Source organism: Anser anser, assembly GCF_964211835.1.
Source record: "Anser anser genome assembly, chromosome: 3".
Taxonomy (NCBI): Eukaryota; Metazoa; Chordata; class Aves; order Anseriformes; family Anatidae; genus Anser; species Anser anser.
This window is the reverse complement of record NC_139722.1, coordinates 84,716,825-84,744,303: the sequence shown is the minus strand read 5'-3', so window position 1 is coordinate 84,744,303 and position 27,479 is coordinate 84,716,825. Positions and strand designations below refer to the sequence as shown.

Here is a 27,479-nt window from a genome sequence, read left to right as displayed (position 1 = left end):
GAATTGTTAAACAGGAAGTCAAGCACCTCAAAAATAAATATTAGACATAAATGACTTGTGCAAGTTAAATGTCTTGTGTATTTTCCCTCTGGCTCTGGGAGATCTCAGAGGAGGAGACCGCGCTAGAGTAACAAAAACTACTTCAGTACTTACACATCAGAGAACGCAATAGTTAAATGTTACAAAAAGCATTTGGGTTCCAGACCTAAGGCACTCTTTCAGCCATATTCTTCACAGGAGTTTGCCTGCTCCCTTCCACAAAGAGAAGGGGAGGATCTCCGAGGAGCAGGGGCCGCTGAGCACTACGCAGGCTTCCGGTGCTCGAGCCGACGGGCTCGCCGCGATACGTGGCTGCCGCAGAATCCCTTCTCCCTGAAGGAACGAGGCGAAAAGGAGCATCGTAATCCAGCGCTCGAGTCCACAGGGCAGGGGGCAGCCAGGTTTTTCTGAGGAAAGCCCGCGATCTCCTGGGCAGCGAGAGGAACGCGGAGGCCATATGCTGGGAACGGGAGGCGCTGCCAGAGGAGAGCCTCTCTGGCAGCTCCCGGGCATTCTTCAGACAGGGGCTGCTACTATTACTGCAGCAGCGGCGCTGGCTCAGCCCCGGGATATTTATGTGCCTCCATGGCTTGGCAGCTTGCCATCGTTTTTCTTTTTTTTTTTTCAAGAAACGGCCATGAAAGGGAAATGATGGATTCCAACGGCTTCTTTCTGCAGACTCTATTACAGAAACTGAAGGCGATGGATGTTTTCAGGAGTGAACTTGCTTTTATATGCACTTACTGCCTTGGAAAGGAGACTACCCAGCAAGTACTAAATACAAGCATCACCCTCTAGTTCCAAAACTAAACAGTGAAAATTACGCTACTGAAAGCAACTGGAGGGTTGGTGGGGGAAGGGAGCGAATGGTTTCCTCCTTGAATGGTGGCTGTATCTGAGGAGCTCCAGCTAATAGGGATCCTCCTGGAGACAACCAGCAGATGGAAGGTGTTTCTGATAGATCAGTAACAGGACTCTTCCCAGTTTTGTCTGCTTTGCAACTGCAGGAGTATGCAATTTAATAAAAACATGTGGCTTGCAGCACATCTGTCGCAGCCTTGCAGTTCTCAGGGACTGAGAGCTCCTGAAACAGAGTGGGGATGCATCCTTTGTGTGCATCCTTCGCTCAGCTTGAGCCACACTTGTCACTGTGCGGCAGAGGTCTTCTGGCTGTGTGGTAGGAGAGAAAGCACTGTATGACCCGCTCAGATGCTCTGTGACAAGATCAAGATGTTGTGGCCTTCCCCATGGCCCGACACAGCAACGGAGAAACAGACAGACCGAAACGCCTAGTCTTGATCGGGGTATTAAAAGCCTTGTGTCTGCCACATCCTGAACGTGTGGACTCCTCTTTCCTCGTACCAGGTGGAGCATGGAGAAAAAGACCACCTGGGTCATCGACTGCTTTAGGTGGAGATCTCAAGAACACACGTGGGTGGTAGAGCCATACAAGCCAAAACATGGTGTTCCCAGAAGAATGAACAGTGACGTAAAAAGTGATGACTAGAAACGGCGAATGGGTTTCTGGGTTGAAAAGCCCATCTTGCTTGTTAGCAGGTGTACGAAGCTCTCCGTGGTAGTGGTTTGAAGGGACATTCTGATGTTCAGGAAGAAAGAGCTGAGCTCTTTTTACCTGGGAGTTTGAGTAGAGGACTACTAAAGAACATTGTGTTTAGATAATATCAGATCTAACAAACCAAGTAAAACAAGTTCTTGTCATGGTCTCCCAGCACTGCCTCAGGATGACCCACAAGGGCTTCAGATGTTGGATGAATATGCTGTAAGCAAAGCATGTAAAAATCACTGGTAGTTCCAGATTTCTTTAGGGTGCCTGAACAGAGAATCTCTTTACTGAGAACTGGCTGTTGGAAAATTTTGCTGTATGTTGGATCTGAAGAACTGCAACAGCTGTTTGTGTTATTGTTTCCACCCAATAATAAATCATTTATCGACTTTATACCTTCACTGATATTGCTACTATTTCATCCAGAGCCTGAATGTTTCTTGACTGGGAGGGGATGTTACCTTTTTAAAAAAATTTTTTAAGTAACATATCCAAAATATGCCCGTGGCTGGGGTTGTGGGCTCCTGACTGAATTTGCTTAGAAGCAACAGAAATAGGCAAGAGGTCAAATGGATCTCACCCCCTTTCCAAAGCATCTGTGCAAAATGTTACAGTGATGAGGTGGTAGAGAAAGATCTCTCACTGGATTTGACTGCCTGGCAAAGGTAAACGTGGTAAGAACTCTTGATCCAGATCAAAAAAAAAAGTGATTATTAGCCACAGTTACATAGCTTCCAACTGAACTTCAAAAGCCTGTCATGCATGTCTACGTGGCCTTGTAGGCCAGGACTTCTTGTAGATAAATACACACCACGATCACTGGAGCTGATCACAAGCTGTTTGCCATCAGTGGAGAGATCAGGATCTGGGGAAGAGAATCCACGTTGGCTGAGGGCACACGGCTGCTCCTTGAAACAGCATTTGATAACAAGCTTAAAAAATAATCAAAGAATGTATTTCATTCTATTCAGAGCATGAAGACAGAAGGGGATTCTTTGGTTTTGTTAAAGACATCACCACAATATACAGTCTGTGCATTATTGGTGCTTGGCCAGTCTGAAGAAAAAGAGCTCCATAATGGTAACCGTCTGCTCCCAGGGTAAATTCGATGTACTCCCAGCAGGCTCCTGGCACGTCCAGAAAAGTTGAGGGCTGTGCCCGTCTTGCTCGTGGCAGATGACAGAAGCTGGAAGGGTTAAACTACCATCCTCAGCACCCAGAACAGGAGTGCCCTCAATCCTTAAACAAGTCATGGGGCTACTGTGACCTGCTCACACAGCAGCAGGCAGACCCTCTGCTGGACTGCTCTTGGGCAAACTATGATACACATACAGAAAAAATACAGAAAATGCATGAAAAGGTTTGGGGCTTAAGAACAGTTTTAGCCAGGGTTTTGCTAGCCATGAGTTTTCATTTTACTCACATCATCCAAGGCTCTACCTTCTCTTCTCTTCATCCACCTGTTCCCCTGCCCCCTTTGAAGGTTCACCAACTGTACTTGCTGAGTGTAATGTTTTCAGTTAAAGAATGATGTACGTTCCAAGGCCTCTAGTCACATTGACTAAAACGCAGCTCTACTTCTGACATATTTATTCTTGATTCTTCAAATTCAAAGGAATTGATCAAAAGCTTGTCATCTTCATCTTCTGAACATGCTCTAAGAACCTTGTTCTAACCAATTTTTCATGGTAATTTTACTGTATTTGCTTCAGAGTTTCACTAGTAATCACCAAGCTCTTGACCTAAGAACCTGAATACAGGAATGGGAGAAGCATGGAAATTAATGTACTAAGCTGAGATAGTTCTTTCACTTGGGAACTCATTACAACCAAGTTCACACAGTGCTCCATTGTTAACTGTGTTGCTTACACCAAAAATAACCAATGTACTTCCCCCCTAAAAAGAAATCACCCCACCAAAAGCCAGACTCATTTCTGAATGACAGGTGAACTTCCCTTTCCAACACTCTAAGACTTGGGTTGGGTGGCAATACACAAAATAGCTTGGAAGCCTGCAAAATGAAGCAAGAAAGCAAAGCCAATATCTCCTAAAAATCTCTGCTTGGGTAAAGATGTAACTGACAAGTTTGGGGCAACAGTTTTAATTGCCTCTGTTGTCAACTTAAAAATTTAGGTTCTGAGCGTGTCACAATTGTACAATTGTTGATGGCTGAAACATTACATTTGCTATAGCAAATGATTCTGGAGAGCAGAGGCAATCTGATCTCACACACACCTCCAATAACAGAGTTGGCAATTAACCTTAGTTTGCCACATTTCTGCCTGGTGCCTGGACAGAGACTTTGTGCCTGAAAGGCTCGGAGGATGTCCCCCCCCTTGTGCGGTGTGCTCCAGTCACTGTGAGGCGCGCAGAGTGAAATGCTGCTGGAGGAGAGCTGGCAAACTCCTTCTTCCAAGAGTATCAGTACTGCTGGGAGTGGGAAGGCTAAGGTGTGGAAGGGAGCAAGGTGCCACAGACCCATTTGTTTACTTTGGTGGTATTTTAGGTTGCTTTAAAGTAGGGAGAATTTTATTAACTTCAGAGATTAAAAAAGATGTGTTCTGGTCAATCATAGTTTAGTGACCAAATAAGGTAACTGTCAGTGCAATAAAGAGGATTTTTTTCCAGTGGTCTCTAAGTTTAAAGGTGTTACACTTCATTCTCTCCTTTTTTGGACTCATTCAGAGTGCAGAAAAACATATTCAATACTTTTATTTCTCTTCTGTGTTAGCTATCTATTAATCTGAGGAGTATTTTGAACCTTGATAAAACAAGAGCTATCACATCTGTCACTAGCAGCAACAGAGATATAAAGTCCAATAATAAAACAGAGGTGCATGCTACATATTTCTATGAATGACTTAGCTAAAAAAAAAACAAAACCCAGAAAGTATTAATAAGAATACAGCTCACTAATTTAAGAAATAGTTAGGACTTTGTTTTTGAACATTACTTCTGCTGAGTTACTATAATCTTTATTCTCGTGTGTATTTATCTTAATTTACCACAGCTAATAGAGATTTCGGAGTTTTGTCCTGTCCCTCACAAAGTTGCTCATCCTTTCAACAGGGGTTTGTCACCCATCAGTCACTTTCAATCCACCTTCCGTAGCGGGTGCAGAAGCAGCTGTAGCTGGCACTCTGAAGAGCTGTCAGCCTTTTTTTTGTGCCATGTTTAACTATCTGCATTCTTTCCTCTGCTGTTGCTGACCCTCCCCTTTCCTGCCAGCTGAGTCCTGCTCACAGATTCCTCTCCCCCACACTCCCCATTCTGCAAAGGTTCTGACTTTTGGTTGGCTCAATTTTACCTCGATTTTTAAATAATGAGACTCAAACACGTCGGCCAGACTGCCTGCATATTACCTCTTTCCCCATTTTTCTGTTAGCATTTGGCACACTCATTTTATGTCTTGTACAGGGAGGCAGTGTTAGACTGATGATTTAAGCAATCGGATACACCTAGAATTTGATTGTTATTGGCCAGAATTACTAATGCTGTTGTTAAGCTGCTATTGACCTAATGTCCTTAAATACAGTAGCCTAAAACAACAGCCAATTAACGCTGTAGAGAAATTAACCCTGCCATTTTCCCCTCGTTGTGGTCACCCTACTTAAGCATTCTGAAGGATGCCCTTACAGGCATGCTGCCTTCTTTCCTGTCAGCACAAAGCCACGTTTTCTCAACAACTTACCTGATTTTCACCCGGATGCTTTTGTTTTCTGAACTCCCCAACTGAACTATGGCCTCAGAGCCAAAAGACCCCCGGCTTAGGTTGCAGCTCCTTTTCTTATGTCAGATAGGAAAGAACTCGACCATGTATTAAAATAGGAGCTTGCTAAGTACTTGCTCATGGCTCGCTCAGTTTCCCACTGCCACTCAAAGGGCTCCATGAGGCAACGCCTCCTACACAATCCAAAGACAGGGAGCTTCTCTCTCCTCTTCACCTCCTAGCATAAAACTAGGGAAAACGTTTTATCTTGTGAATTAGAGCTAGCTATGTGTTAAATTCTGAGCTTGAATTTTCCAGTGAGGACAGAGAGTGTTTCACTGCACTAACTCATGCTCTCTGGAGACTTTTTAATATAAATTATTGAACTAAAAGTTCTCCATAAAACTTCTCTTCATTCTTTTATTTCCTCCCGAAGAAACAGGAGGAATAGGGAACAAAAAGAAACGCTAGAGAATACAGGTTTGTTTTCTTCTTGTAAGAAGCTAAACCAGAGAGGGTAAAAGTTCAATTATCTTAGTGTAAACAGCATGCTTGTTTAGTGCTCTCAAGCATACTTCAAAATTAATTAAGTAGAGCAATGCTGGTGCTTACATCTGGACTCCCATCCCCACACGCCCGCCACCAACCTGAGTCACTGACAGATCACAAACTCCCTCAGACTAAGTAGAGGGTACTATTTTTGCTCAGTGAATGACTTTAGACCAAAAAGGTGCTTGTAACATGATGTACTATAAATCATTTTGTAAAAAACAAAACAAAACAAAAAAACATTCTCACTGGTGCAGACAGAAGCATACAAGCAAAGGAATACTATGCCATCGTTCATCTTTTTGCCTACATGCGATTAGATCTAACACTATTTCCCAATAAAACAATGTTTCCTTTAAAGTATATAGTTATATTTTTTATCTTAAGATTTACAGTAAAATATATTAAGAGAACATGCCTTTTTCAATGAACTGCTTACCGTTACTACTTATAAGTAATATAACTATTATTCCAGCAATTGTTAAGGAAATGTCTCAAAGAGAAGATTTTTAATCAAGTCAAAAGATATTACACAAATACCTGAGATTCCTCCTGAAGTGTGGTTTTATTCTTTGTTTTGCACAAAGATGGAAGTTCACAGTATATATAGATTATTTGAAGTTGCCCACTGCTCTGCAGCTGAAATCTTACAAAAGCTACTGATAGCCACCTTGCACAGGCAAGGCATTAACTTACTGTTTAAATACTCCTGTTTTACAAACAGCCCACTTACCAGCAGCACTGAAAGATGCATTTACTCAGAGAAGAGCTGATGAAAATATTTTCCTGTATTTAAATGAGATGTAATTACAACTTTGCTAAAATGAACCATTCTGTTTAAAATAAAGTGAAAGCAGTCCCAAAATGCTGTCATTAATCCTCCAAGACCCTGCAGCAGACCACATCAGTTCCCAAATGTTTAACAAGCCAAAACCATGGAGGTCATTCCTGACCGTGTACGTAGTCATATACATACATACATACATGAAACAAAGAAAGGCTTGTATACTGATTTAACACTGTGAATTTCTTACTTGAATTTTCTAGGAAAATCAGCATGATTTATCAGTTACCTCACACGTTTACAGGGAACACCACCATTTTTGGACCACCTTCTCCCAAAACCGTATTAGCCCACAGATTCTTCTAGAGCAGACTATGAATTGCTTCTTTCACTGTCCGCTTGTTTTTTTTCTGGATCAAAAGAACTGCCTTCAAATAAAATTTTGTTTCTCATTCCTTCTTTAAGCATTCGTTGCCGGATCCTGTGTTTGGCTAAATTGTACCTGCAGTAAAACCTAGAGGAGACAAAAAGAAAACATGATTCCCTGCTTTACATGTGTGACAGTATCAAATCAAGAGTTATTCAGCCAGTTGAAATTTTGAAAGCACATACGATAATGTTAGTAAAATTCACAATGAAATAACGCATAGTGAAAATACTAAGGTACCTGCTATTTCTTTAAGGCAAACATTAGGCAGCTCCTACTGAGAAACAGGATATACAATTCGAATGGAAAATGCTCACTTTCATAATTTGGATCTCAACCTCGTGAACGTTTAATATCCTGCCTTTATAATTAGGGCAGAAGAATGGCACATGTGAAGGAAAAAAAGAAAGAAAGGAGGAGATAACTGGATGGTCTGATCTCTGAGAATTCAAGAAACGAGCAAATTCAGTTTTGTTTTTTAAATACATGAAAATAAAAAGTTGAAGGCATAGAACTTTTTTCCCTTGAAGATGATTTGGGGGAGAAGGAAAAGGGCAGTTACCTAGGCAAGTCATTTATGGAGTTTCAAAAACAGTATGAAAGGTCACACAAAAGTAGCCAACATAGGTCTGTCAAAATTCAAAAAGCATTTTACATACCAGTATCCTAACATTGTGCAAATAAAGCCACCAACTGCAACGTCACAGGATCTTTTCACTCTACCTGAAACAGAAATGCTCCAAAAAATTAGAGGAAAAAAGTAGGGTGGCTTCCCATTTTTAATAATGCTTAATAGAAATAAAGAATGAATTTCTCCTTACAAATAACACATACAAAGAAACAAAAGGAGTAAGTACTTACTGGTTGCTAAGAAGTGTCCAAGACCCAAAACTAAAGATCCCACTGAGCCATAGAGCACTGATTCTCGTGCACACGGGACATTTTTAACATCAAGAAATCCTAGGAGTTTAAAGGACTGCAAGGAAAAAAAACACATTAAAATATGAATTAAAAACTACTTTTGTAGAAGTAGCCAATTTCCCTGTAAAACTGACTTATCTTAGTAGTCAACAATAAAAACTGGATGATTTCCTGCTCCCAGGAATATATTTGTATTTGAGCAAAATCAATTTATATTTGAGCAAAAGATAACCATACATAGCGAATATGCACAGCTGTATCAAGAACTGCTTTAAATTAGTTAGCAATTGATTTAGGCAACATCATTTTGTATAAACCTGGTGGCTTATAGTTCTTCTATCCTTCCTGTTGAAGATTATTTCATTTATTCCTTTACATTCCCCCAAAAAAGGAAGGGAGAAAACCCTTAGGAGCCCAGTTCCTTTGTTCAAAACCAACATACATCAGGTTGTATAACAGGTGAGGTTACAATCAACCAAGTAAGGTTATGCCTTGTAATTTTAATATCTGAAAAGGCACATACATGTGTTTAAAAAAAAAAAAAAGTGAAAGAAATTACTGGAGAAGATGCTGGTACCAAAGAACCTTATATTAAACACAAAATAAAAACATCATTTTTAACCTAATCCCGTGTATGCCTAAACACAGGGGCTATTCATGTAAATTCATCTATATACTACAAATAGATTTCAAAATGAATCTACTGGTAAAAATTACTCTAATTATTTCATACTCTGCCTCACATTTGTAACCCACACTAGCTTTTTACTGTCAAATTTCTACTTAATTTTCAAATGGCAATTACATATTGCCGTGCATACATGCAACTGTGGACTGACAAGTATGTTTTTAATTTCTGAGATGCCTACACTGGCTTAAGTACGATCTAAATCTTCTAACTTGATTACACCTCGTATCTCCCACCTGACGAACACCCTTGCAAGTGCACATTGGTGTCACAAGCAGGAATGGAAAACTACATGTACAGAGGCCTCAAAACAACATGGTCAGAGTGAAGGTGCCTGAACTGTAATGAATCTGCTCTTCTTCCTCCTAATTCATCTGTTAGTGATGGTGCAATAATTGTCTTCAACCATTCCCTTGACTTTAAACCACTAAATATCATTAAACACTGCACGTGCAACAGTACCAGCTAAAATCATTAACAATGATTTTAAACTTTTTTGGTAGTCGGAAAAAGTGGATTTTAAAGATGGGATACTACCATAAACCATCCACAAAGGGTTGGCAACTTTGAGGGAAGTCACCGTGAACGATGCCCGACTGTGGTAAGAGGGATGGCAAGCCTCTGGCAACAGCTGGATTTGCACACAAGTAAGGAAACCCCCATCAATAATTTTATCTATGTTGTCAGCTGTTTCCACACAATCCCTTTGTACAAGTGGGACAAAAAGGCCTGCTCTAATCTCCTAACAATTTCAAGTACTCTCTTTTGGAAGAAGTCATCCGATACGCCGCCGTTGTTGGCTAAGACACCCATGCTACATCTATGATGCGCCCTTTTAAAATAGGGTTTCACCTGTTGCTACACGTGAAATCGTTTGTTACGACTCCAACCACCGTTATGGATCTTTAGAAGGCTCGAGGGTCACGACAGCGTTTCACCCCGAACGAGAAAGCCCTGTGGAGGAGCGCGTGGAAATAAAAATAAAAAATAAAAAAGATACGGAGCGAAAGCAGCCCGCCGGTCCGCACGCAGCCGGACGCCGCGCCGCCATTACCTTCCCCGCCTCAGAGCCGCCCTCGCCCGCCATGACGCGACAGCGCCCGCGCACCACCGAGACGGGGAAGGGACGCGCCTAGAGAGGCCGCTGCGAGGCGCCGCTCTGGCCGGCGCGGCCCGCCCCGTCTCTGTGGTGCCCGCGCGGAGCTGGCGGCGGGGGGGGAGGGAGGGGGAGGCGCCGGCGCCATTTTAGGTGCCGGGCCGAGCTTGCAGCGAGATCCTTTGTTCGCCGAAATGGGTCACGGAGCGAGGGCGCGCGCGCGTGCGCCTGGGTGCGTGCGCGCGCCCGCACGTCGCGGGAGGGGGAGGCGCGAGGGCGCGCAGCGGGGAGGGAGGGAGGGGGGGAGGGAGGGGAGGAGAGGCAGGGAGCGATGGCGGCGCTGCGGGTGTCGCCGCCCCGCGGGGTGCCCCCGCAGCATGGCACCCGGCCGTCCTCGTCGCTCGTGTCCCTGCCTCCTCCTCACCCGCCCCGTGTGCCCCCCCAACGTGCCGTAACGTGAGTCCTGACGGAGCCAGGGCACTGCCATATAACAATCCTAGAATCATTAGGGTTGGAAAAGCCCTCCAAGATCACCTGGTCCAACCAGCCCCCTTCCAGCAATGTCACCACTGAACCACGTTTATAAACACCTGAAAGGACACGGGAAAATGACCCGCAGCTGGGAGAAGCCTGTGCAGGTGGCAGGGGGGAGTAGGTGCATGAATTATTCTTCAAAGAATATTCTTTTGAAGTAGTGGTCCTGTTTGGGATCCTTACAACCAAATTAGACAAAATAACTAGTGCGTTTACTAGGGCGTCCTGTGCTAAATAAGGTCCACACACTGGAAATCATTCATTAGCCATTAAATTTTACCAGGAGTTAAATCTGAAGAGGTACGTGGTGCTAACTGACTCAGGACAGCATTTTATAGTTCTGACATACTGTAAAAACACATTTTGTTGGAAGAAAATAAGTTTCTACCTCCTAAGTAGTAATTTTCCAGCTAGGTTCAATTTAGGACCTTTTACATCGCAGCAACAAAGAAAAACAAGGACGAGAGACGTGTAGTATTGGTTTAAAAAAACAGCGTAGCTTGCTTTCCTACGAAGAATTAGATATTTTCAGACCTTTTAAAATATTATTTTATTGTTTTATTTTTAATTCTATGCTGAATAGAATGCTCTTTTGCAGTCACTGGATTTTAAGTTTGAGTTTTATATTACTTATGTGTTTTCAGGATTCTGAAAACAACGTACTTTTACACAGAATTGATATATTACTAGTTGAAAAGTGCTGCTCTACATTTGCATAGGTTATTTGAAATCTTTAATAGATTAGAAACAAGTCTCAATCCTTCCCATCAGTCCCAAATCTGATTGCTTTATCATCTTTGCAGTCTCTAGAGGCAATGTTCAGAATTCATGGAACAAACTGATCTGATACATTTACTATTTTAAAAAGATCCATAAACATATCTGGAATTGTGAGTATCTAATCTTTTTAAAGCTAATGTGTATTATGTGTTAAAACATAGGACATTTACCATAATAAAATGTGGAAACAAAACTATTGGCATAATCTCTTCTTGGAATTTGTAATGTATGTTTTTATTTTAGTTGGTTTAAAAAAAACACCATGTAATTGCATGTTATTGCACAACCACAAATGTTGAGGTGTATAGTAAGAAGTCTCAGGAGTGTGCTAATATGTCTGAGATTAATAGGGCCAAAATGGTAAGAAGTAGATACTGCTTTTACTGGTGGTGATGTGGCCTGGCCTGCAAAAGTTAATATTTTGAAGAAGAAGAATGGAAGAACTGGATTGTTGTTGGCTTGCTGACTTCAGTGCTAATTTCCTTCATCATGCTGAGCACTTTCTCGAGGGGTCTGAACCTACATGCAATCTTGTCACCGTTGAACATAAGAGGAGACACGTTTGCTCTTCTGAGAGCAGATAAGTGCCTCGAGAAGTTGCTCTGTTAACAGGCATTGCTTGGTAGGTAGCAGGCCGGCAGATTTCTGGGCTCCTGGTGGAGGCATGCCTTGAAACAAATCTTGTAGGACTTCTTATCTGTCTTTATGGTCAGCTTGAAGCTGCTTAAAAAGAAGTCAATCAGTTGCCTGCGGTGACCAGGTGCCATGTTGTAAGTCATGAAATCAAGGGTTACTTATCATTGCCAGAAGTCAGGAAAGAGGATGGTTATTCCATTCATGTCCTTGGTTTTCGTAAAGAGTGTTTGTCCTTCAGTAGGAGGACATCATATTATTGGATGTAGTTGTGTAGGAGTTATGTATTTTGATGGTTTTGTGGTGGTAAATATTTACTATGATGGTTGTAGAGATACCGTCCAGCAGGTTATGTCAGAGTAACTGCTCCCTGTGGGAGAAGGCACAAAGAGTGTGTGCAGGCTACTGCTGCCAAGGCAGTCGGGAACCACGCTCATGCAATTAAAACAAATCGCCTTTTTTATTCCAGCATTAATCCTAATGCAAATTAAGTCTCAACTGCAAGCCAGTTTTATTCTGGGCTGGCTTTGCTGATCGTTTCCGTAGGGTGACTTTGACTAACACAGAATCAGATAATCACAGAATATCCTCAGTGGGAAAGGACCCACAAAGGTCATCGAGTCCAAGTACTGGCTCCACACAGGACCACTTGAAAATCAGACCCTATGTCTGAGAGCCTGGTCCAAGCTCTTCTTGAACTCCAGTAGCTCGGTGCCATGACCACGTCCCTGGGGAGCCTCTCCCAGTGCCCGACCCCCCTCTGGGTGCAGAACCCTTCCTAACCCCCAGCCTGACCCTCCCCTGTCCCAGCCCCATGCCGTTCCCTCGGGTCCTGTCGCTGTCCCCAGAGAGCAGAGCTCAGCGCCTGCCCCTCCGCTCCCCTCGTGAGGGAGCTGCAGGCCGCCATGAGGCCTCCCCTCAGCCTGCTCTGCTCTGGGATGAACAAACCAAGGGGCCTCAGCCGCTCCTCAACCACTCCATAGAGAGGTCTTACTCTCTAGACCTGTCACCATCTTTGTAGCCCTCCTTTGGATACACTCTACTATTTTTATGTCTTTCTTATACCGTGGTGTAAAAAACAGCACACAGTACTCGAGGTGAGGCCACACCAGCACAGAGTAGTGTTCCAATGCTCCTAGCTACCTGTACAAATGATCTTTCTGTACAAATTATCTTTCTAGCTACAACATGAGGTGTTAATTCAACATACTCCTCTAAAAGCCAAGGAAATGAAGGCAGGCTCCTATGGCTTTATTTCTTCTGACAGATCTTTTAATCTTTTAATCTTACTCAAGTATATGATTCAAAAAGAACAAGGGGGTTCTATTAAAAAAAAGACATATAAAACCTTATCAGTTATAATTTCAGTTAAACTGTCAGAGGTAGAGCTACCTTTAGAATTTCCTGACTTCTTGGTAGCAACTGGACTAAAGGATGCATCTGACTAAAAACAGAACCAAAATTTTCCTAATTAAACAACATCTTTCATATAATGAAAATGTTTTCTATTTTGCTTATGAAGCATGTCTTAAATTTATTATTGGTGAATACAGAAAGACACTCAGCTTTCTTGTATGACATTGTAATCCACTTCACGCAGATGATGGTAGTATTTAATTGTCTGGTTTTGGTCCGTTTCTTTTTAAGTTGCAGCCTTTTAAGACCTAGAGTATATTTTCTGAAATTGAAGACTTTAGGAGATGTATGTTACTTCTGAAACAAATCTCTGTAATAATCACCTAGTAATCATGGGATTATAGAAATAGGAGTGTGGAGGGGAATATGAGAGGTTTGCTAGTCCATTCCTTACTTTACTTATGCTGTCTCATTCCTGACAAGCTTGTCAAAGTTTTTTAAAACACTTCCACAGACAGGGATCCCCCAGCTTCTCTCAGCAATCTGTTTTCTAATTGCAATTAAATTGAAATTATATTAACAGATTATTAAAGAGGTACTCTAATAGGCTTTAGATCACCTATCCCAACAATTGATCAATTTGCAGAAAATGAATTATTTCAGAAATCTGCTGTATTTTGGTCATACCACTTTTTTTTGTATTTTATATATGTATATATATAAATATGTTACACTTCATATTTCTCTACCAGTGAAATCATAGTCCTTTTCATTCAAAACTGTATTTTGTCACGGTTGTGATCCTGTGAACATTATATATTCAGGTCCTCCAAATCAGAGTATTGCTGCTTTTATCCCTGCCAAAGATTCCCAGAAACATTTCACATCTTAATTTTTTCAAAACAGAGTAGCTGTCCCGAGGTTTCCATCAGAAATAGCACGGAGGGGTATTATTATGAACTCTAAGCCTCGTGTTCCATGTCTGTCATATGAATGTGTCAGGTTTAATCTTTATTAATTCCTCAGAGAAAACCGAAGACTAGAACTAATAAGATATTTGTATGGTAATTGTTTCTTTTGGGATGTGGTTTCTGAAAATTCATAACAAACTGAATAGAGTTACGCCAGTAAGAAATTTATGTAGAAATAAGCTATTTAAACAGCACTGCAAAATTCAGAGGAAAAGAAAATCTATCAAAGGCTGTTAAATACTCAGGCACCCTCTCAGGGTTAAGAATTCCCTCACTGGTTGCTGCTAGGGTAGTGTGAGTAAGTATTACTACGTGCTTCTCCTGTCCTTACACTTTTCCCTGTATATCCAACACTAGCTAAAGTGACTTTTTGCATAAATCACTGTGACTCTTTAATTTTTGCCGAGATTAAAGCCCAGAGAAGGAAAAAAATCTTCTAATTGCATTAATATACTAAGGTCTTTGCAACTGTTTCGTTTTTAACACAGACAGTGCTAGAATATAATGATATCATTCAACAAAAGGGTAGGAGAGGAGAGAAGTGGTGTTCAGGAGCTTCTTTGACGCTGTGTTTTGTATGCAATGTGCTGTTAAAGTAGGTGTATAATTAGCACTATCCAGGGAGATAGGCTGCTTCTGAGGAACAGAGCATGTCAAAGGGGACACTCAACTCAGACGACTAACTGGGAAAGATGTCCAGAAATGATGCCATCTAAAAACTACAGGAATGAAAAAAAAAAAAAAAAGAAAGAAAAAAAGATGCATCAGGTAGATTTCATTGTTTTGTTGATGCTGTTTGTTGTTTTTTGTGTGTGTTTTTTTTTTTGGGGGGGGGGGAGGGAGTAGGGTGTGGGGTGTGTCGGGTAAGGGTTGTAAGGGTTTCTGGGTTTGGTTTCTAATTTTGTAATAAAGCACCAAACATTTTAGAGTACAATTCACTGACTTATCCCCACCTTGCCTGGTGACTTGACTGTCCTCTGGTAGTCATGCCAGCTGCAAAGTGCTTTGTTCCACTGGAAATAACTGTAAAGTGTACTTTTAAGTAATAATGTGTACTTTTAAGACAGCTGCCATCCAAAATACACTAAGAGATTCAGAAATGTCAGCATACTTTTTTTTCATCATGCTGAAAGGCTAGTTTTAGTATGCTAGGGCAGGATCTCCTATACCAAATAGTGCCCCTTGGGTAGTGGGTAGAGAAGAGAAAGCTTATGGCTTCAGAAGGATCTCATAAGAAACAGCTAGTCCTTAAGGCTGAGATTTGAGAGATCAAAGTATAGCAGAATATATTGTTTCCAAACAGTTGTTGCAGATTTGCAGACACCTCAGGTGTCCCACTATGGTGCTCAGATTCCCTGGCAAGAATTCAAGGTGTTTTTTTTTTTTCCTTAAGTGATAGGAATGACTTAATGTCTTGCACACTTAGAGCGTTAATCTAGCAAATAAATATTTCTATATATGATGAGAATTTTGCTGCTTCCTGAGAAGGATCGGAGATTAAAAACTTGTTACTAGTGTTTTTGAATCCAGTATTTTTTGCTCTCTTTCTGATGCCACACTGTGACCTGGCCTCAAGTCTGAGTCAATCTGCTGGTGACTGGCTACCAAGGGCTGTTACCTTCTGTCAGATTTCAATTTTGGAGACTCCTAGTTTCCCAGCATCAGGTGCTGGGCTAAAATCACTAATCTCTATGAATTTACAGACCACCTGATGCAACACAGCCTGGGGCAGAAGCTGTTTTTGCTCTGAGGTTTGGTAGAGCAGCCGGAGCTCTCTGGGTGCTGGGGCAATTGTTCCCAGGGGACTGGTGGGATTTGTGTGCGCGCTCTGCACCGCCGTGCTGCTGGGGAAGCCCTCGCAGTCTCCTGCCCTTAGCGGAGGGTTATTATCCTCACCCATGCCATTATCCTCACCAGCAAGATAGCCGGCTGCTCAGTAAATTCAGCTGCAGAGCTCTTGGGCACGGACATCTATGCTGTGGCTGCTGATCTGTGCAGAGGGTTTTCTTTATTTATGCTGGTAGGGCTTTTTTTTCCCATAATTTCCCATGCTGACAGTTTTATTTTCCTAGCATGTCAAACTGGTGCCTTCTCAGTACCTCTGCAGGAACAAGAGTAGAAACTAAACATACACTTAATTACTTCACTTATAAGCTGTTTAAAATTCTTAGAGAGTTGGATATAACTGATGTCTAAGAGATGAGTTTTTCTGGTCTGCTAAAGCTAAAATGACCTAACATCAGTCGTGGTAAGTTATTCTTCCAGTTTTGGAGAAGTGTGTGTTGGCAGAAAGCTGCACTGCTTATTTCATCAAATTCTGTGCTTCTAAGACAAAAGAGGGGCCATTTCTAACACGAGGAAGGGAAAGGAGTGCTTATTTTGATGAATGGTCCTTCAGAGTGCTAGCTTAGGTTTATGACAGTGTAATTCTGAATAATAGTGTCAGTTCCATCTGATTCCCACCTCGTCCCTGCTCATGGGAGTGACGTGTACATTCGGATATTTTATGGTTTCCGTTTTACATTTGTTTACCTCCTGTGAGGACACTTTAAATTAGTTGATCACAATGATTGTTGTGATACAGCTGTTTATCTTAAACCCACCATCTTTTCAGATACTTGTTCATGAATATTTAAAAAGTAATGCTGTTCAAAGTTTTTTGTTGTTGTTGTTGTTGCTGTTTTTTTTTCCAACTTAATACATGCAAGTCTCAGATTTATTTGGAACATATTAGATGTCTCTTTAAAATTTTAATCTATAACTGGCATAGTTATCTGTTCTGACAAGATCTGGTGAAAGAACAGTCCCTAAAAAGAATTTCAGGCACTGTGCTGTTATTTATAAGTCAAATCCTGAAACAGTTCCCACAGCCTCACCGTTTATTTATTAGATCTCCTCTAGAAAAATCGGGGCTGCCAGGCATTCAGAGGAGTAACATTTAAGGATTTTGATTTAATTTAAACTTCAATAACCAACAACTCCTTAGTTAGCAGGGATGTGCCTAATAATGTCACCTGTCAGTGTGCTTTTAAGTGAGTTTGACTTTGAGAATGTAACTCACCAGATCCAAAGCTAAGACAGGTAACTGATGAACTCCTGCAGGTTTTAGGTGAGAAAAGCACTAAATTTTGACACTGGTGATATCCACGTGCATTGCTTTTTTTTCAATTAATTCCATATTCATATGCAATTTTTGTTTATAAAGAATAACGTACAGACTGATTTTAGTTCATTTTTAAAGGCATATCAGCTACAAACTGTCCAGAATCTTCAAAGATATATATATATATATGCTGGTTAAGCCTAAATTGTTCATAATTAATACAGCTCAGTTTATGGAAAGTTTCTAGAATTCATTTTAACATACGTGCCCTGATATTTCACCAAAACACTAAGCTCTCCATATCCCTGTAGCCTTCTGATAGCTTCACATTGATTGAGGTTGTTAGTGATTTTGGGGGCAAAAAGAGGTTAGAGTACAGTCACTGGGAATTTTGACAAGTGCTATCATATCATGTAATCAGTACAGAACCGCATCATTCAATAAATCCTGATTTCTTGTCCAGAAGAAATTGTTATGTGGCCTCTCTCCCAGTAACAATGAAGTTAGCATTAAATGGCACTATATACTCGGGAAAAATAGGTCTGGAAGGGATTCTGAGATATCATTTTGTCCAGCTTCCTGTCCCAGGGCAAACCCAAATATTCAGGCCACATTGCTGACAGCAGTTTGTCTACTGTCCACCTTAGGGCCTCCAGTGAGGGATATTCTGCAGCCTCTCTGCTGCTCTTTCCACAAGGAAATGCTTCCTGTTGTCTTTCTTATCATCTTCAGCGGGGTGCTTGGGAAGTCGAGCAGATTCCTCATCCTCATCCTTATCCCCATCCTCATCTTCATCCTCATCCATCTCCATCTCTGTTCATTAGGAACCACATGTGGCTGATTCAATTAAAGATCTAGCTCAATCTAAAGAGCTCCTCACATAGAAACATAAAAACCCAACAGCCTGTTGGTAATATCCAGAAAGGAAACAGCAGTTTCCTTCTTCTTGGACTCCTCCTAGTTGCTCCCACAAGATATGAAGTTCTCTGATCCCTATTGTGGACAGCTGGGGAACAGAGAAACAGAGAAGCAGTAGTCATTTGCCCAGAGCTGTCTTGGAAGTATGGAGTAGAGAAAAACTCACACAAGTCCTTTCTGCCTCTAGCATCCTCCTTGCATAAGTACACTTACAGGATATCATCATAAATGAATGCTTCCATAAAATACTGATGTGAAAGAAAGATTAAAGTACCAATATATTTAATTTTTAGTACCGATGTATATGATCCTGTTGATGCAGCCTGATCCAGCTAACGTGTCCGAGCAGAGTAAGTCAGACTGCTAGGTAAGCTGTGATTTGGAGAAAAAGGTACCTCACCTTGTATGTCTTCTATTTCGAGTCAGGCTGGTTGGGGCTGCCAGCACGAAGCAGAAGCCTGAGCAGTCTGAGCAGAATTGCTGCAGGTTGCTTTGTTGGCCTCCCCGCCATCTTCCCAGCAGAGTATTTGGCAGAGTTTTGCTTGTTGTTGAGTGATTTTTGTGCTAGTGGAGCTGTGGCTGCATTAGAAAGTAACTCAGGGCAATGGGGGGACTGGATCGGTAGATAAAAGTAGCTGATGTTTGTGTGGTTCACCTCACATAAATTATGAAACGCGGTAGGCTTCACTAGAAGAATTAACGACTTTCACATGTACCTTAGAGTCTCCAAGCAGAGAATGGATCATTTGTGATGTTACAGTGCCCCTTCATGTCACAGAAGATGCCACACCTTGCCTTGTTCACAGCACCATGACCCTGTACAGAGTTAAAAAAAAAAAAAAAAGCCTATGTTGTGTTTACCTCTGGCCTTACCTTATGCAGTGTGGAGGCTGAACATGCGTTTAGTTGTCTTCCTGCCAAAGGGTGGACCCTGGACAACAACCGCAGTGCCAATCTTCCCCAAAGCCTCTAAGCTCTGGGTAACCTGCCCTCACCAGCCTTGGGCACACTGCCCTGCTAGAGAGAAGGAAGCAGCCCAGAAGGCTCAGATGTTTTGCCCAGGAGAAAGCAGTGGTGGAAGACTGCTGTTGTGCTGCTTTATGAAGAGGTGACAGAACAGGGGAAGGAGCTGGAGCCTTGTTTGCTCCAGTGCTCCTTTAAAAGGAGTTGATGGGAAATGCGGTGGTTGGAGAGAAGCTTGACAATGGCTCTTCAAGCAACAGCCACGAATGGGAAATTTGAGAAAGGCAGGGAGCTAAGGGGTGGAGCTGGTGTCTCCTGCCCTGGAGGGTACGAAGGAACCTTCTCAGCTATGAAACTTTCTCTTCCCACTCCACAAGCAAAGGCTTTGTCTGTATTTGTCCTTGGACCATGTTCTCTGACCCTTGCCAGGACCCCCAGAGAGTAAGCACACTAGGAAAGTGTGTATCTCTAAGCAAAGATCAGACATGTAGTTACAGAAGTTGGCCAGCAAAAGCGTTTGAATGCTGCGAAGACTTCTTGGTGCCACCATAATGTTCTGGTTCCCTCTCAGCAGTGCTGAGGCCCTCCTGCAGATCTCACCATTGATATTCCACAGTTAGGAGGTGACACACTTATTACAGGCTTAGCTGATCTGTTCAGAAATATTCAGCTTAATTCCCTTTTAAAGCCCCTCCTACTTCAGAAACTATTTTAGAATAGTATTTGAAAATCCCCAGGCTACGTGCCAGCAGATATTGACAAAGGAAGTTCCATCTGGGGGAAAAGTCTTCTAGTTACTGAAAATGAAGTTGTTCTCACCTGTGTGGTGCCCTACACAGAGGAAATGAATGCATGAGTCAGATTCAAAACAAAACAAAACAAAACTCCCTTGTTTTATCACTCATAGGACACATGGATTTCATATTTAGTTGCATATTTCATTTGCTTGGTTTGCCTGCACCAATTCTGGGCCTGCCAGCCCCAGTTTCCTCTCACGTTGCTGAGGATACTCAAGTCTTACTGCTATAGGACAGCAGCTGCGCAGCAGCATCAGTGAACTAAAAAAACACGTTAACGTTGAACAGATAGATCTACAAAGAAAATGTTCACTGACCCTATCAAAAGCCCACTATTGTGATCCAGGATGGAGTTCAGCTATCACTGTGTAATTTAGATCAAATTGGATTTATCAATGTCTCAGACAATTTTCAGTTAACAAATTGCATAAGATGCACTTTACAAGGCTGCTGGGTGATTTTCCTGTACTCTGTGTGCTGGTGTCGAAAAAGAACACTGGGAACCACTTCTGAAACCCACTGTCCCCACTCCCATGATGACTGCAGGTCAAGCAAGTTCTAGACTGAAATTTGGCTTGAAACTCGATGTGTTTGGCTGAACAATCTGTGTCAGACATGAGCGTTTGTATGTATATCCTAATCCAAGGGTTCGACTAACTCTGTGGCAGCCAGAAGCTGTGGCAGCAAAGCAAAATGGAAGCAAGGCCTTGCAAGCTGGCCAGCCGGTGCTGCTGCCTGCACGGGGAGCATGAGCCAGCCAGCACTGAGCTGGCCTCACCCTGCTCTTCCTCATGTCTCTTCACGTGGCTGTCTAAGTTGTGTTTTATTAGAACAGGAAAGTAATTAAGTCTGGCAACACAACTCTCTAGACTACCACGTGAGACAGAATACAGAAAATTTTGGAAACTATCTCCTGCTCTGTCTGCTTCAGATGTGAGCTGGGAAAATTCAGAAGGGAGTCTGGGAAATGCTACATGACAGAGAGCTTACTCAATCCTGCAAACCCTGTCCATGCCAAACAAGTTCTTTTCACGTATACCTGAGTTTCATTGTTACCAAGACAGTAATAAATCACCTGGAAAAGCACCTTATGTTTGGGTGGCTAAATCAAGAGGGACCCAATGCAACTGTATTTAGGCAACTGAATCATGCCTGCACTGTCCAGCAGCTTGAATCAGAAGAACCCGAGCCACAGCTCTGTACATTTAATCAGTCTTATATGTTGTATATCTATTCTTCTTTTGCTGTCTTCATCTATGGAATGACCACCAAAGTTCTTTTCAATCACATTGTTGGCAGACTAAGCATACATGTAAAGTCAAGTCATTACCAGCACCACAAGACTATTTGCAGTGTCTGTGTATAAATGCCATATCGAGGCATTTTCTAAGACACATGTTTCTCCCATAAAATACCATAGCTGTTTTCTTTAGGGTTTTATTCCTCCTTTGATGGACTATTGACCACCAAATTCTGCTTCTTAATTTAGCATCTAATTGCTTATTAGTCATACTGTACATTTCTTTATGGCTTCAGTTGCAGAGCTATAGTAATTAGTGTTTATGTTCCTGAGGCCTGCAAGGCAGCGCTTTAGCACCGCACAAAGAGATGAAACATTCCACAACAGAGCAGGGATTGTGCTCTGAGGATTTCTCATTTTATCTCCTTAAGTTTTGTAGAGCCTCGCTGTGGGAGTCTCTCCAGAAACGGGGTCAGGGGTAATTCGGTAGAGTCATCCTGAGTAGATTTCACTGAAGAAATGTAGAAAAATGTTCATTTATGATCATGTAGCGTTCTCTGCATGAAGGAACATAGACCCTTCTCAGTAATGAACACTTATTAGTGCCCTGGTGTTTCTCTTATGAGGTGAAATGCTTCTCTGTATTTTTGTGGAGTCTTTCCGCTTAAAATTTGATCGAGTAATTAATGATCTGTAGGGAGAGTTAAGCTTTTTAAATGTTGCACTTTCTCCTGACCATTACTCCATCAAAGCCTGGCTCGGTTTGGTGCCATTTGTACCGCTCTGACCCATGCCTGCAAGAGGCTAGCGGGGCCTGGAAGTGCTGGGGCCCTGCTCCCTCCTCCTCCTCCTCCTCTCCCCTGCCTGGGCCTTGCGATGCAGCACCCATTTCTGCAGGTTGTCTTGTGGACCTGCAGAGCTTCTGGGGGAGGCCAAGAAGCACCTCACCACAGCAGGGGAGAAGATGGCCGGGCTGCTGCCCGTTGCTGGCCCCTCATGGCAGACAGGCCAGCCCGGGCCATGGGGCCGCCTGGGAGCAGTGTGAGGCGTTGTCATGGATGGGCCAGGCCAGGGCACTGCTGCCTGCAAAAGCCAGCCCCCAAACTGACGGGTTGAGACAACTCGTCGTGGCTGCACACGTGCGTTTGCTAGCAGGCAGGCGGGCCCACGGCTGCAGCTCCTGCTGATACGAGCGCAGGAGGAAGGGGCCAAGATGAGTTATACGCGAGTTACCTCTTGCGACAGCACACCGCCACAATGGCCACATCTGTCCTTCTACCCTGCCTGTCCTTGCTCCATTTTCACATACCCACATTGTTTGTGCCTGTGATGTGTTCAAAGGCTTCAAAATGTTCAGGGGGCAGCAGCCTGCAGGCAGTGCCTCTCCCTGCCTCCCACCCTCCTCATCCCTCCCCATCGCACCCCCTAGGCAGCTTTCCCACAGCCAGGCAGGAGAGCAGCAGAAGGGGGAGGAAGGTCTCAAGATGCCTTCACCCTCCTCCCACCCCAGCAGAGGTGGCAGGGTTTGTGGCCTGCACTTTCACAACAAGGCAGAGGCTGTTCTTAGATGGACTCAGAGGGTGGCTCCAGCTTCCCTGAGAAATGCTGGGGGAGGAAGGGAGTTAGGAATGGGGGGTGCAAATGGACCATGCTCCTCCATCTCCATCCTGCTGCTCCCACCCCAGAGGCATTCGTTTTACCTTTAAAAGCAATTCTTTTCATACCCAGAGCACAGCCTGCAGATTTGAATCCAGATATTTGAAAAGCAGCGCAGAATTTTGCCCTGACTGTTCAGTCTGAATGCCGCTTTGAATGCAAACGTCCCCTGTTTTTGGAGCCTTTGACCTGAGGTGTTTCCTTCACTCTTTCATCCTGCTGCACACGGCGTATTCCTGTGAGTTAAGCTGTTAAATGAGCATATCTCAGAGCAATACCGGGCTGGTGTGTACTGTGAGTGATCTATGAATGCTCCCAGCATTCTCTCTCACTGCTGCACCAAACTGACTGCTCTTGGTAAGTACCTTCAGTCATTGTTCAGGTGTTTGTCTCCCAGAAAAATGGAAGATTAAAATTTATGGAGTTGATCCACTAAAAATTAACCTACTTCAACATGTTGTTTTCATGCTTGCAGACACAACTTAAAGTCAACAGTGGTTTCTGGTGGCAGAAGGTGACCTGGGAGGTCTGCAAGGAGGGACAGAGACAAGGTTCCAAGGTTTTCCTGGCCACTAGGCACACACTGTGGAAGCTGCCACTGGTGGAGATGAAACAAGAACCCATTTCTGCTGTTGCTGGTACTTCACATTTTTCAGTAAGCCTCCCCCAAAAATAAGGAGAAAAGCATAGAGTAGCACCTTTCCTTGTTTCTGCTGCGGTCTCTTCCCAAGTGGATTAAATGAGCTTGAAGCAAGTAACAGTGCTTATTGCCAAAAGCAGTCGATTGTTTCTGTGCTCATTATTCATTGCATGTCAAAGCAAAAAGCCCTTGAAGATCAGCACAATCCAGCGAGAAGCTGGAGGCTCCCTTTCTCCCTGAGGGAGGGGCTCCATGCTCCCATGCCCACCCCTGCACCCACCAGCACAGGGAGCGTGCGGCACCCTTTCCTGCAGGATGGTGTGTAGCTGGGGCACCAGCCAGAAGGCTAGGCTGTGAGTGGGGAAGCAGCACCCTGCCTTTAAACCTCTTAATGTGCATGGAAGCTGTAAGGCTCCCAAAGGGCGAAGGAGCTTAAAGAGGTGAGAGCATCCTCCAAGGCTCAGGAATCCCCCAAGGCATTGCTCTGCCAGGGCAAGCTGCCTTGGGAGACCTGCAGGAGTTCGGGTGCCTTGCTGGATCTTGCTGATTTTTTTAAATCTAGGAACAAAAGCTGAAAGAATCACACACACAAAAACAAAAATCAGTCTCCTGTCTTATGGTTCTTCCTATCTGCCAATGCTATTCAGAGGAGAGAAACTGAAAAAGTTGCTGCTGGCACAGTATTCTGGTAGGCAAGTATCTGGTTCAGTACTGGCAGAAACCTAGGACAACAAAACAACTTTGAAGTCATTACAAAGAGCAGGCAGATTTAGGCAGTGCTTTAAGTTGAATTTTGCTAAGCATCGTGTGGACTTTTATTTCCACTTAATATAAAAGTCCAAAGCATGCCTGTATAATAGTAAGTGGGTACAGGAGCTGCGGAGCCTATTTCTTCATCAGTTCTTGTTCACTGTTTTTACTGAACTTTCCAAGTCTCTTCGACATAAAAAATAATTGACTTTTACATTTGCATTTGAGCTGGCTACATTATCACAGGATCTTTCTAGTCCTTTCTACTCAGCTCATATTTGCTTAATGGCACATGAATCCATTTGGTTGAAGCTGGGATTTTACTGCAGTATTAGCTAGCGATTCTAACAAGGGGCTGGGGTCTGAAATTTAAGATGCAGAACATCTTTTAGGAAAAAAAAATGGAGGGAGATTCCAATGCTCTTGAAAATCCTCACTTTTAGGATGCCGTAGTGATGAATGAGCTGAAGTATAGAGGAAAAATAAACTCAATTCCAGCTATTCAAACACTCACCAACTCCTTCCAGGCAAAAAGACAACAAGCTATTGTGTGCTTGTGCTGGTATGGAGGCAGAGTTTCCCACAGGCAAATTAGGAAAGGGAAAACCAGAACAAAACCCACAACCCTCAAAATCCCAAGCAGGGAACACAAGTTATTTTCTGTTCAACATGATTTGTGTTGTCATTAGGTGGTTTTAATAGGGCTTCAGTCTTGTTCTGTGAGGAAAGCCCTGGCTTTGCTTGAGCAAACAGCAATGACCATTCCGACCTGGGAAACACGAGGGAAGCAGCCTAACCCACGTTCACCATCGCACTGGAGCACGTAGTGGGAGCAGTCTCCTTCTCCTCCCACTCTCCGCTACACTCTGGGGGTTGACCACGTTTAGCTAGGGCCCAACCAAACTTGCCTGTGCCCAGCCCAGCAGGGACACAGCTGACACGCGCCATTTATCCTGCCATAAAGAAAGATCTATATAGGCCGTGCTGGGACCAGACCTGAACCCCACGAAAGGTGCATCCCAAGTCCTGCAATACTTGGGCATCTTGTTTGGGTTTGTATAAAGGTGAAAGGGGTAAGGAGGTAAAAAAAGCTACCTGACAAGGAATCTCAGACTTGAAACTGTTGAGTTTACTTTGACCACTCCCCATGGGGCATATGTGAAGTCCCTGTCTTTCAGTTTTGTCAGCTTCTTCCAGAAGATGATGATAGTGATTTCTTCTTTCAACCACGTGGGGCAAGAAAAAGCACGGCGAGTAATCATCAAGCACAGCAGGCTCTGTTATGAGGATCACAGGATTAACACACCACTTTGAGAAGAGCAGGAGAGCCACTGGCCACCCACCGATGGCAGGAAGGGCATTAGCCCAGCTCCACCTGGCTGCTGCTGCTGCTCAAAGCCACCCTCTGGTGGCTGAGCAGCAAGGCCAGTGCTGGTGAGAATAACCTCCCTCCCCAGGGAGACTTGGGATAGCTGTAGCCCTCTGCCTTCCCCAAAGCAAATTAAGATTGCACCAGTGCAGGAATCTTGCATTTTGCCATGTGGACCCTGTTTTACTTTGTGATATGCTAATTTTTGTGGGCCAAACCATTTGAGAAAGAAGGGATTCCTACCATAGTCCACTAGAAAATGGAACTGTGAAGGGGTCAGTTGCTTCCTCAAAGTAGTGCTACAGGCTTCCTTGGCAACTTGTTACATTGAAAGGTTCATTCATTCATTTTTATGATCTGATTTAGATCAAACCACAGGACATTAGGCAAATTCAGAAACTATTCAATAACCATTTCTAATGCATTAAGTACCCTGAAGGAAAACATTTATACTAGTGGAGCAATATAATTAAGGGACCTCTAGACATAAAAAGCTTTACCTAGTGAGAAGCTGTTCCAATAACAAATTTGCAATGTAAACCTTGCATACACAAAGCAAGTTTTAGAAAATGAAATCTCATTTGAGACATTTCTTATTTCTCCAGGAACAGTTCAGTTAAACTCAGCTGCTCACCCATTAACAAAAAATGCAGCACGTTTTGCGTACTGAACACCTTCCCAGAGTGGATAAGCACTCTTGGCCACTGGATGTTGCAGGTGTTTGTCTAGAACAGCAGCACAGGCCATGCTATACAAACACCAACCGCTTTGCACTCAGTTTCAAAATTTCAGAGCAGAAAATCCACATACAAAACAGATCCGTATATTCACATCAGCGTCAGCTGAAGTACTCAGTTGGATTTGTCAAGTTTTATTTCAGTAAGTTGAAGTTCCTCAAACTCTCCTGCAACTTTGACCATGATTTGGGTCCAGTAGCAGGTGGACAAAGGAACTGCTGCGTCTCAGCAGCTTCTCCAGCAACTCACATCTAGCCCATCCTTAGCAGCAGCAGCATATGTGGAGACACCAGGCTCAGAGATGTTCCCATCCTGTTAAAATCTGAGCACCCGCTTGCCTTCTGCAGCCTCTTATGAAGTAGAGGCTGTATGTCTCATTAGCCCAGATCTGGCTTCGCTGGCTGGCTCACTGCGTGGCTGCCCCCTTGCAGCCCTGAGGCTTGTGAGGAGCAGCCAGGAGCCCTGGTGCCCACAGCCTTGAGCAGAGGCATGGCCACAGCCCCCCAGAAGGGTGCAGGGAGCCAGGCTGAGACCCCGCTGCAGACCTGCTCTGAAACAGCTTGGCAGCTTTTTAATTAAACAGCCAGAGGAGTTTTTCCAGCCCGTGCCAGTGCTGGGACACACGACCAGGGGCACTGCTGCTGCAGGAGCGGGTGTAGCACAGGCTGCAGTGGCTTGGGTATGTGTTGCTCTTAGCACTTTACCACAGTCTGGGGACCTTTGCTGTGCTGTGCTCGCAGGAAGTGGCAAAACACAGGCTCCGCACTAGCTGTCAGTAATTCACGAAATTACCAACAGCTGAGCCATTTAAGGCAGCACTCCGTGTTTGCTCTGGCTGGTGCAAAAACAGATACAGATCTGGGCTCTGGAGCACGTTTATAGAAGGTGGCACATAATACCGGCAACATGTCCCAAGCATACTCTAAGTGCTTGCATACACCAACAGCTGTGGTTGACACACCAAACATGAAAAAAATTGAATTTAGTCTATTAAAAACTAATGGCTTTTAACAGTGCCTTAAACAAACCGAGCCACCCAAGTCAGAATATAGCCTATAGCTTAAGTAGCTATAGTACAACTACCCAGTGGTTTCATACCTCTCAAAACATCAAAACTACAAGTCAGCTTGCACAGCACTGATAAAACGAGCTACAGGTACCAGGAGAGTAAGAAACACAGCCAACTCTCTTTTTTATAAAAGTATTTTTAATAAACTGATGGATTTAAGATGCTAGACAACTTGTTGCCATGTAC

At 43.3% G+C, this 27,479-nt stretch overlaps 1 protein-coding gene and 1 long non-coding RNA gene across 2 annotated transcripts; one reads left to right on the top strand and one right to left on the bottom strand.

Annotated features, from left to right (window-relative positions):
- Window positions 1-58: 58 nt before the first annotated feature.
- Window positions 59-9,890, bottom strand: COX20 (cytochrome c oxidase assembly factor COX20). The gene is made up of 4 exons (XM_083829620.1): window positions 9,736-9,890; window positions 7,934-8,048; window positions 7,732-7,795; window positions 59-7,159 (listed from the first exon to the last, which is right to left on the bottom strand). The coding sequence occupies exons 1-4, from the start codon at window positions 9,766-9,768 to the stop codon at window positions 7,018-7,020; spliced, it is 354 nt and encodes a 117-aa protein (XP_083685746.1). The 5' UTR covers window positions 9,769-9,890; the 3' UTR covers window positions 59-7,017.
- A 6,113-nt stretch (window positions 9,891-16,003) lies between these two features.
- On the top strand, window positions 16,004-23,486 carry LOC310896479. The gene is made up of 2 exons (XR_014581532.1): window positions 16,004-23,085; window positions 23,204-23,486. It is a non-coding gene; the product is annotated as an uncharacterized lncRNA (long non-coding RNA).
- The last annotated feature ends 3,993 nt before the right edge of the window (window positions 23,487-27,479 follow it).